The 11,234-nt window shown below is 46.3% G+C and overlaps 1 protein-coding gene across 1 annotated transcript; it reads right to left on the bottom strand.

The window, feature by feature from the left end:
• Positions 1 to 504: 504 nt before the first annotated feature.
• On the bottom strand, positions 505 to 10,101 carry ECHDC3 (enoyl-CoA hydratase domain containing 3; the record flags this gene model as incomplete). Its single annotated transcript, XM_084279615.1, has 5 exons — positions 505 to 998; positions 3,375 to 3,575; positions 7,472 to 7,569; positions 9,735 to 9,856; positions 9,971 to 10,101. 5 exons carry the CDS (start codon positions 10,099 to 10,101, stop codon positions 669 to 671), a joined length of 882 nt encoding a protein of 293 aa, XP_084135741.1. The 3' UTR covers positions 505 to 668.
• Positions 10,102 to 11,234: the final 1,133 nt, after the last annotated feature.

Raw genomic sequence — 11,234 nt, 5'->3', positions numbered from 1 at the left:
GAAGAGAGGCTGGGGGAGCTGGGCTTGTTCAGCCTGGAGAAGAGAAGGCTGCAGGGGGACCTCATTGCAGCCTTCCAGTCCCTGAAGGGAGCAGAGAAACAGGAGGGGAATCAACTTTTTGAAAGGGCAGACAATGGCAGGACAAGGGGGAATGGATTAAAACTAAAGGAGGGAAGGTTTAGATGAGATATTAGGGGGAAGTTCTTTACAGAGAGAGTGGTGAGGTGCTGGAACAGGCTGCCCAGAAAGGTAGGTGGTGGATGCCCCGTACCTGGAGGTGTTCAAGGCCAGGTTGGATGGGGCCCTGGGCAACCTTGTGTAGATCCAGGCCTGGAGGTTGGTGTCTGTGCCTGTGGCAGGGGGGTTGGAACCCTGTGATCCTTGGGGTCCCTTCCAATCCAGACCCTTCTATGATTCTATGAAAAGTGAGTTTTGCAGCACAGAGTTCCCTCCAAAACCACAGATTAAATTCACTTCTGAACCCTTCTACCCCCACATTTGGTATGATTTTTTCTTAACTTTTATTATACACTTAGAATAAATGTATTGTGGTTTTGGTGTATGCAACAAGAGAAGTTTAACTTTCAGCAAGAACAAAAATACAGTTCCCAAAGGCAACTGTGTGTAGAATCATAAAGCACTGTTAAGGGCAGCTCAGAAACAAAGAATCATTTCTTCTCATCCTGAGAGTGTGACCAGACAGGTTTACGTTTCTGAATAAAGGCTTCAATACCTTCCTGCCCATCTCTCAAAGTCAAATTGTCTACCATCACCTGAGTAGTCATTCTGTAAGCTGTATCAAGGTCCTGGGTGATCTGTCTGTAAAAGGTGGCTTTCCCCAGTGCCAGGATGGCTTTGCTGCTTTCACATATCTTGTGAGAGATTTTCATGGTCTCTTCTTCCAGCTTGTCTTCTGGTACCACCTTGCTGACAAGCCCATGCATTAATGCTTCTCGGGCAGAAAGAGGTTCACCTGTGAAGAGCATCTCTAATGCCACCTGCATAAGAAAAAATACTGTATTAATTCAGTTCACTGGCCTTAATGGTCTGGCTTGTTTGGGGAATTTCAGGTTCTTCCTTCAAGCACAAGTCTGACAAACGTTAAGATTTACTAAAGAACCTGAAGGTGCACAAGTCCCTGGGACCTGATGAGATGCATCCACGGATCCTGAGGGAAATGGTGGATGAAGTGGCTAAGCCACTCTCCAGCATATCTGAGAAGTCATGGCAGTCTGGTGAAGTTCCCACTGGAAAAGGGGAAACACAACCCCCAATTTTATAAAGGGATAAAAAAGGAAGACCTGTGGATCTTGAAAACTACGCTCAGGTACATGGAAAATAAGGAGGGGATTGGTGAGAGCCAACATGGCTTCATGAAGGGCAAACTGTGCATGATAAATGTGGTGGCATTCTATGAGGGGGTTACAGCATTGGTGGATAACAGAAGTGCAACTGACAGCATCTACCTGGACCTGGGCAAACCACTTGACACTGTCCTGCATGACATCCTTGTTGCTAAACTGGAGACATGGATTTGACAGATGGACCACTCTGTGGGTAAGGAATTGGAACTGGCTGGATGGTTTCACTTAAGAGTTATGGTCAATGGCTCAGTGCCCAAATGGAGACCAGTGATGAGTGGTATCCCAGTACCTAATGGGGGCCTACAAAAAAGCTGGAGAGGGGCTGGTTACAAGGGCAGAGAAAGACAGAACAAGGAGGAATGGCCTTAAATTGAAGAAGGGGAGACTTTAATAAATACAAGGAAGAGATTCTTCCCTATAAGGGTGGTGAGGCCCTGGCACAGGATGCCCAGAGAAGCTGTGGCCGCCCCTGGATCCTTGGCAGGGTTCAAGGCCAGGTTGGATGGGGCTTTGGGCACCCTGGGCTAGAGGAGGGTGTCCCTGCCCATGGCAGGGGGTTGGAGCTAGATGGGCTTTGAGAACCCCTCCTACCCAAACCAGTTAGGGATTTCCATCTTTTGGCTTCTTAAACTGCTGAGGAAGTATTAAGCAAACAGAAGGACTAGGTCTAAAGCTGGCCTTTTTTCAAACCTGCACAATGACTGCATCTGGCCAAGGCTGACACCTCTGTGTTTCTTTTCTAAAGCCCAGAATCTCTAGTCATTGCAGTAGGAATTGAGAGAGACGTGGATGATCCACAATGTCAAATGACTGAATTGTGTATTTTAAGCTGGGCCTATAATGATAAGTAAAGACTTAAGTCAATGTGTAGCTTTTGAAAATATCTGCTTTAGTTTAAGGTTGGTCGGGGATTTTTAAAATACATCCTTCTTATACCTGCGTCTAGCTCCATCTCCTCGTGCTTCCATCATCTTGTACTTGAGGTTTCAAACTAAAAAATCCCCCAAACACTCCGTGACTATTCCATGTTACACACCTATCAGGATTTTCTGCCCGGTGACCTGAATCGTAAGAGTTGATTATCCTCACTGGAATCTTTGCTCTGGTAGCTACAAATAATGGTAACTTTTCCTTTGATGAAAGGTGAAACCTGGAATCCTGAGAACTGTTCTCACCTCTTTGAAAAGTGCCACAGAGAAAAATATATCCCACACATTTTAGAAAGGCAACCACAAACTCCAGAAATACTAATTCAGAAACAGTTCTAACTGTACATTATGGCACACTTGGAAAAAACTCCAAACCTCCACTGATGATATCTGAGCATGATGGCCTTACAGATGGGAAATTTAAAGTTGAAGCTTTTATCCAGCAACTGGACTTGTGCAGTTAAGACCCTGCATCTCAGCAGAGCCCTGCTGGGCTTGGAGAGTCTGCCTGCATGAACCCAACTGGTTCAGAACTTAAAATTTCTTTTCTCAGCTAAGGAGAGTATACAGATTTACTACTGTTTGTGCTGTGAGAGATGTGTAGTTACCATCAGTAGGAAATAAAGGAGGAAGAAAGCGTAGGAGGATTTTAAATGCTATTTAAAGCATCTTGATCTACACCCAGGTAGATCATGCTGGCAGTGAAATGTCACTGCCTGGCAAGAATCAATACCTCAGTGGGATTGAAATCCTGAGCTTGCAGGGGCTTCCTCACCAGGGGAGAGTATCACTATCTGAAGCACAGGGCTGCCTATTGGAAAGGAAAGGGATCGCTGAGCTGGTGTGCTGCTCGTATGAGCTCCTGCTGGCTGGAATCACATCAAAAGGAAGCTGCTTTCCCGAAACAGAGTTCATCCTTTTATTATTTTTCCCAATCCAAAGAGTTATGAAGATGTCTTTTGCAATGAAATATTTTGGATGTTATACTGCAGGAAAACTACGTTTAGGCAACGGAAGCAGAACTCCTAACGTGGGAACCTACTCCTAGCAACATTACAGAGTATCTGGGAAGGAAGCCTACCTTTCTTGGGAGAGATCTGCCCAGGGCCACAGCTGGTGTGGAGCAGAACAGCCCGATGTTTACTCCAGGAGTGGCAAACTGAGATTTCTCACTCGCCACTGCAATGTCACAGCTTGCCACAAGCTGACAGCCTGCTGCTGTCGCCAAGCCATTTACTTTGGCAATCACCGGTACTGGAAGTTTCTGGATTAAAGTCATAACCTGCATGCAGAAAAGAAAGTGGTCAGGTAGTCCCTGAAATTTAAGCAGTGGCTCTTCTAAAACTTGCAATCACTTCACACACCCAATGTGTGCATTCTTCAGCTCTGTTAAGTGGATTTCTGTAGAAGAAGCGTCTGCAAAACCTGTTTCAATGCACAAAAGGACAGCGGTTCCGGTAGCTGCACAGTTGTGTTTATGTAGCACGAGCTGGTCCTGCTACCTCCAGCAGAAATGGGAAACACAGGAAGGAAGGGCAGAAACACCTGTTATCAGATGTGCATGAAGCGAGGCCGCCTCTGCGCCGCAGGGCTGGTGTTCTGGCTGTGGGCAGATGTGTATCTGAGACGTGGCAACCCCACTTTCATGTGCCACATAATAGAAAACTGACTTAATAAAACTTTGTCCTGAGAAATTAAACCAGCCTCTTGCTGGTGTCTGCATGAGCCTGGGTTGGTATGACCCAAACACAATCACAAGCAAACAACAGGTGTTTTTCTATGCCTACTCTGCATTCCAGGGACAGACTTACCTGCCAGGAAACACATTTTTCTGCTTGCATGAGATGTAAGATGGGAAAATAAGCTCAAGCTCTCATTCTCTCTCAGGTAATTCTTGAAGGCTGGTCATCCAACTTCAAAATGAATTTGTCTTAACTTTGCTAACTCAGATTCTCCTTCCATAAAGTGGGAATCAACAAACACCTAATTTTAAAGCCTGGGGATAGGAAATGCTAGTTAAATGATTACAGCCATTATCTGGATTTAAAAAAATAAATCTCCTGTTAGCACAACGTAGCAAGATAACAAATGTTCACTCAATTTCTCCAGCAGATGAAATCTAGCTAATTTTATGTGGCTTAGGTAAAATTACCTACAGTTTTGAATTTGATCAGTCTTTGTCTCCATTCTTGTTTAGCTTTGTTTAAAACCAATTTTCCAGTGGCTTGGGAGAAGCAGACAACAGACAAATAACAATATGGGCCTGTGTGCAGGCAAACAACTGCAGAGTACTCTTGCAGTTACAAAAAATTCAAAGTCAATTGTTTCTCAAAAAAACCCTGTCCAACCCTGGTACTTACTGGTTTCCATTTGAAAAGCCTCTGGAGAAGCCATATTCTCACCTGGCTCAAACTCCTATGTGGAGAGTACTTAGTTCTTGGATACTGCATGATAGAGTCTTGTTAACATCCTTATACATGTGGGGAAACAGGTGTAGCAGCTGAGATGATCTGCTTAACATTACCAGGCACAGACAGATGTAGAAGCCAAGGTTCCTGAAAACCAGGCTGATGCTCTGGACACCCTGGTCCACAATGCTGTAGGTGTGTCATTTATGCTATTTAACTATTGAAATCTGGGGAGACACAATCCCATTTTGGAAGCCCTCAAAAGTACCTTCCTCTGTTGACCAAGAAAGCGCAGAAGTCAGTTATTCTACCAGACAATAAAATTTAAGTCTTAGTAGGATCCCAAATCAAGCTGAAATTCACTTCTCTACTGCAGTTTGCCTGTGAAGTGCCACTATTAGTTAACAGTAAGACCTTCTTCCTCCACAGGGATAATGGTGAACTGTGATTTATGAGAAACTGAAATCCCTTTAGGATGCTCAGGTAGCGAGTTTGAAGCACTCACCACTACCATGAAGATCAGAAAAGAGATCGCTTCAACTGTCATTTCAGCTCTTACGTTTAATTCTTCTGTACTTGTTTGCCAGTTTCACAGTAGCCTTTAGGTGGGCAGTGACCTCCTGAGATCATGGACTCCAGCCCCCTACTCAATCAGGCTCAGGCAGAGCAGGTTGTCCAGGACTCTGCCGAGATGGGTTTTGAGTATCTCCCCATCTCTGAATTTCATGACCCCAGGAATATTAATCTGAAATTAGGATATATTTATTTTATTGTAATAATGTTCCCTTACAAAATTTACTATGTGCTGGGGCACCATTCTCACAATGACAGCTAGGCTTGGTTTTAATTCTAAATGATGACATATGGTTTGTTTTGGGCTTGTTTGGGTTTTTTTTTAATTTAATTTTTTTACCTCCAGGTTCACACAATGTTGGGGTTGGAAGGGACCGCTGAAGATAATCCAGTCCAACCTCTCCACCAGAGCAGGATCACCTAGAGCAGGTTGCACAGGATCATATTCAGTGAGGGTGACAGAGCACTGGAATAGGCTGCCCAGGGAGGTGGCGGAGTCTCCATCTCTGGAGATATTCAAGACCCGTCTGGACGCCTATCTGAGTGATATGTCCTAGGGAGCTGCTTTGGCAGGGGGGTTGGACCCGATGATCTCTCGAGGTCCCTTCCAACCCCTACAATTCTATGATCTCCAGAGAAGGAGAGTCCACAACCTCTATGGGCAGCCTGTCCCTCAAAGCGATGAAGTTTTTCCACATATTGAGACAGAACCTCCTTTGTTCCAGTTTGTGCCCACTGCACCTTGTCCTATCACTGGGCACCACTGAGAAGAGTCAGTTGCTTTTAGACACCCACCCTTCAGGTATTTATAAGCATTGGTCAGATGCCCTCTCTCTCTTCCCCAGACTAAACAGCCCCAGCTCCCTCAGCATTTCCTCGTCTGAGAGATGCTCCAGTCCCCTTGCCATCTCTGTAGCCCTCCACCAGACTCTCTCCAGTAGTTCCCTGTCTGTCTTGAACTGGGGAGCCCAGAACTGAGCACAGTGCTCCAGATGTGGCCTCATCAGGGCAAAGTAGAAGGGAGGAGAATCTCCTTTGACCTGCTGGCCATGTTGTTCTTCTTGCACCGCAGGACAACATTGGTCTTCTTGGCCATGAGGCTCTTTATTAATCAAAGTTAAGCTTGCTGTACTGCTCCACAATGCCACACACATTTACAGGACAATTTAAATCCCTCTGGTCCTTAAAGCGACAAATTTACCAACTCTTGACTTCATGCTGTGTACATTAAGTCTCACATTTTTTCTGCCTGATCTTTCCTCTTCTGTGTCCCAGAAGCTGCATGGTTCCATTTTTCATTGACAACACACTGGTATTCTGCCCCACAACCACACAATTAATAGTAAACTATTGGCTGCTAACTATTGGACCCTGGCTCCTTTCTGATGAGGGGACTAACCTGCCATTTGATCATACCTGCGCTTACCTCTGTGATCAGTGTACCCAGGTGAAATCCAGGCAAAGCTGCCAGGATGATTCCTTCCTATGGCACTGAAGACCCTTCAGTGGTAATTGTCACACATGGCTTTTACTGCATTTATTAAATATGGGCTTGACAGTGTGTACAGAGCTCGTTATTACTGGAGGAAATAGAACAAAAGGTTCCAAATTACTTTCTGTGGTCATGCTGGGCAGGATTAGGGGTCAGACTCTACTGCTGTTACAATCAAAGGGGGGTTGCCATTCTCTCCAGGATTCACTTTAACTTCATGACCTCCAGCTCTGTCTGTGCTTTTGTAACAGCTTGTACAGTCTGCTGACTGGGCAACCAGCAAGTCAGATCTTACTTTGACACTCTCTACTTGATTTTGAAGCTGGTCTTATTAGCTGGATATTGTGACAGACTATTTGGTCACAAGTGCTATGAAGGTGGTCATCCCTAGATGTCTAAGAAAGGCACAGTCCAAATACCTGGCTGCAAGGAGCACTGGCTAAACTAAGGAACAGGCTGGGACTGCACCCATGGTAAGAGACCTGCACAGTGGCATTCTAACCCTTCTATTTGCGCGTAGAAAAACCTAGGGAAAACATAGTTTCACCAGGATTGGGTATTTAAAAGGCAGAGCAGCAAAAAAAAAGGAATCTGGAGCAACAGCCTGTGTTTTAGCTAGTGGACAAGCAATGCTGTCCCTCCTTAAAGCAGTATCATTGTTTGGTCTTAAGGCAAAAGGGATGGCACCCAAGAAGAATTGCTTACCTCTGCACATATTTCAAATACTTGGGAATGATGCTTCACATCATCTTCGCTTGACAGTTCCTTTAAATCATGGCCAGAACAAAATACAGGTCCTTCAGCTGCAAAGAAATGCAGGAAAACTCAGTCTGAATTAATCACGAAATGAGGGTAGTGGCATATCAATGCCACAGTTAAAGGCACAGAGGTGTCAATGGTCAAAACCACAGAGAGCAGGGAGGGAGTTACAGAGTTCTGAAATACTGCCTGATGGGGTTTGTGACAACTTTAGATTGCCAGAATGCAACATTTAACCACAGTAACACATTTTTAAAGGGCTACTTTTATTTCCATTCCAAGTTCACTCAGTTAAAAACATCGTGCTTCACGCCTCTGACCCAGTTTCTTGTAAGGATACTGTACTGACCAGCTCCTTGGTAAAACGTACTCAGCTTGAGCAAGGATGGAGTGCTCTGCTCTCAGACTAAAGTTATTCCCTACTGATTAAACCCAGTATTAATGATTAACTTTTCCTAAATAAACATGTTTGTGTCATGGTGTTCAAAGCCACAACAGAAAAAAAAAGGGAAATACAAAGGTTGTTCTGCTACAGGAGACCCAGAAGGGTTGTTGGATACCTTCTCTTCCACTGCTAAAACTGTCATCTGGAGAATCCCAAAAAGATGGCCAAGGTTCAGGCAGCAGAAGAGTGGGTTGCTGTGGACCTAAGTTTTGGATTTGCTTGGCTCCAATGGCAACTAAGATCCAAACACCCTTTATGGGTACACTATCTTCACAACAGTTTTCCTTTGTCATGTGGGGGTATCTGCCGTAAGAATAATCCAACTTGATGCTTTTGAATCTTCCAAACCTTCTCAGATGCTTGTATGGATGTGACATTCCCAGCTACTACTGTGCAGACACAAGCGTACCTATGCAGTTGTTTCTTAGGGACTGGATTACTGTGCCACAGTCTATCCCAAAATAACCACACAATTAACATCAGTCAGCTCACAGGATCAGTAATACACATGTGGAAATTAATCATATCTGCATCAGGGAAGAAGAGTCCACTTCTGTGGACTGAGTCTGTGTTAAGGACTCAAAACATTCCTCCAGAAATCTTTCTATTTTCTTGAGACTTCTTTTGCATTCCCCTTGGCACGGGAATTGGAAATCAACAGGAACATGTAATTTCTTTTTAAACTAAACCAATAAACCAAATGACATCATGCTCACAAACTCCAAGACTGCTGTACTCCTAAAGAAGAACCTAACAAGTTTCACAAAATAATAACTGCTGTTTTAAACCTCGTTATATATATTTAAACTCACGTCTGTGAAGTTAGCTTACACCCACACACATGTGTGTGTGCACAAACACACACTGTTTTCCTCTACATACAGGAAACAGCAGCATTCTCCATTAATAACCCTATTTCTCCAAGATGTTTGGAAGGGGGGCAGGGGAAGATTATCTTAAAATAGCAGAGGAAAAACAGATGGCTTAAGAACAGCTCAGGTTTCATTATCTTTAAGGAATGTACAGGTTAATACCCAAGAGGAAGAAAACAGATAGGCTCTGTGAGATGGTGTTTTACATCTGCAGGTTACAGGCGGCTGCAGTACTGGTATCATGGCCTCTCTTTTACCAGAGAATTTAAAAAAGTTTATAGGAACCCTTGGCAAGGATAATGAGGCTGATCAGGCTTCAGGCCAGGGAACTGAGCACACGAGTTGAAGAGATCTTGTGAACCCTGTCATTCCACACCTGCCTCTGATGACAAGTCATACCCCAGCTCTGCCTGCTCCTGCACAAACCCCCCCCACTTGGGCATGTTCATTCTGATAACCATTAGAACCCAGCTGTTGTTCTAAGTATTATTTACACGCGGCTTCTAACCAATTATTTCATCTACCAGTTGTTTTTGCAAAGGGAAAAAGCTCTCAGCCTGACTACACACGGTCACTTGGAGGAGGGTTTCTTCTTACACTTGTGAGCTATCAGCAGAACAGAAGACACCCCAAGTCAGTCGCTAATGCTGTGTGCATGGCTGAGGAATTAAGTACATGAGGGTGGGAACTGGGACACAGAGGAGAGCCAAGCAGCATGGGGCAGGAGGGGTGAAGACACCCATCACACTCTGCGTGCTTGGGGCCGGCCTGTGGAGCCACCCCAGGTCCCTTCACACCCCATTTCCTGAAGTTCTGCCAGAGGTTTGGGGTCGAACTCCCCATCGCCCTGCTTCGGCCCCTTCTCTTCCCTCGGCCTTGAGTGGTTAACTACCTGAAATGACGATCACGCGGAGGTCTTTGCTTTTGACGTCGTGCAGTAGGTCCTCCCTGAGGGACTGCAGCATGGAGAGGGACAGCGCGTTCCTCCTCCCCGGGTTGCTCAAGATAATGTCTCTGCAGCAGACAACGAGGGCTGACATTGAAAAAAAGCAGTAAACGCGTTCCGGGCCTCCGGGACGGGCCCGCAGCGGTGCCTCCCTCCCCTCTCCCGCACAGCCGTCGCCTCACCGGACGCCCCCCGCTTGCCGCCGCACCGTCAGCTTCTTCGGCGGGGACGGCCGCCCGGCTCCCGCCTCCGCGGCGCTGCTGAAGGCCGCAGCCAGGGGCCTCCTCAGCCGCCAGAGCCAGCCGGCTGCCATGGCTGCAAAGGAGGAGTGGCGGGTCGCTCGCCTGCCCCCGCCCCGGGCCGGAGCCGCGGCCTCCCCTCAGCGCTCCCCGAGAGAGCACCGCCGCCCCGCCTCTGCTCTCTGGGCGGGGAACGTTGCCGGGGCAGAACTGAGACGCGGCCCTTCCCTCGGCCGACGGTTCGGCTCTGGGATCTGACTTGGCCATCGGTTGGGCGTACGGGCAGCTCCTGGGAGCTCCTGCGGGCGCGGAAGTGGGGACAGGGAGGCATTTCATCAACTTCGGCTGTTGTTCCCTCAGCCCCCACGGAACACTTGCAGCCAGGGCCTCGGGATGGAGGTCAGGGTTGTGCTGAGAAACCTTCTGGGTGACATGAGTGGGGATGTGTCACCCGTGGCAAGGATCCCTTCAAGGCTGGGAGGTGAAATTTGGCACCACAAGGTTTGTGGTGATATACTTGGAGGTAATAAGCTCATAATTTGAAAATAGTTGCGGAGAAGACCTTGGGTGTCTTAAATGGTTCCACACAGTCAGCCTGCGATCTGTATGATGCGACCAAGGAACAAAAAAAGAGTGATTTTTAAGAGTGGCTTTTAAAATCCAAATGGGACATACAGGTACATTCACAGCTCATCTTGGCTATTGCTTCAGGTCACCCACAGTCAGGAAGCCAGAGTGGCAGAGGGAACAGATAAGCACAGAATGGAGACTCAGGACGGAGGGGAGGAGCAAACCTCAAAGGATTTAGACTGCAATCTCTAGAGGTCAGGCGTTTTATAGTTTGAGAAGGCAAAAAGCTAGCAATGTAGCAAGCAGTATACATTGAGCATTAACATCTTAGAGCCAGAAATGGAGCAGAGTTACTGCTACCGTAGGAGTGAGAGTGTAGAACAACCCTGCCATAGAAGTCACATAGATAAAATCTGTTTGTTTTTTTGAAGAGAGAGCTCAGGAGGCTTCTGAAGGGGTTATATGATGTCTCTGCCAAGGTTACTGGGGGGTTGGATCTGTGGAGGTGTGTCCCTCTCCATCTGTGTTTCTGCTGAACCCCAAAGCTTTCCTTTGCCAGCTACTGAGAATGATGCATAGTAAAGCTTTTTGTAAATAGTAAAAACGTAAATACTTTGCGAGACGCACAACTCTCTGC

The sequence above is a fragment of the Gallinula chloropus genome (genome assembly GCF_964237585.1).
Source record: "Gallinula chloropus genome assembly, chromosome: 1".
Taxonomy (NCBI): Eukaryota; Metazoa; Chordata; class Aves; order Gruiformes; family Rallidae; genus Gallinula; species Gallinula chloropus.
This window is presented reverse-complemented; position numbering and strand designations above follow the sequence as displayed.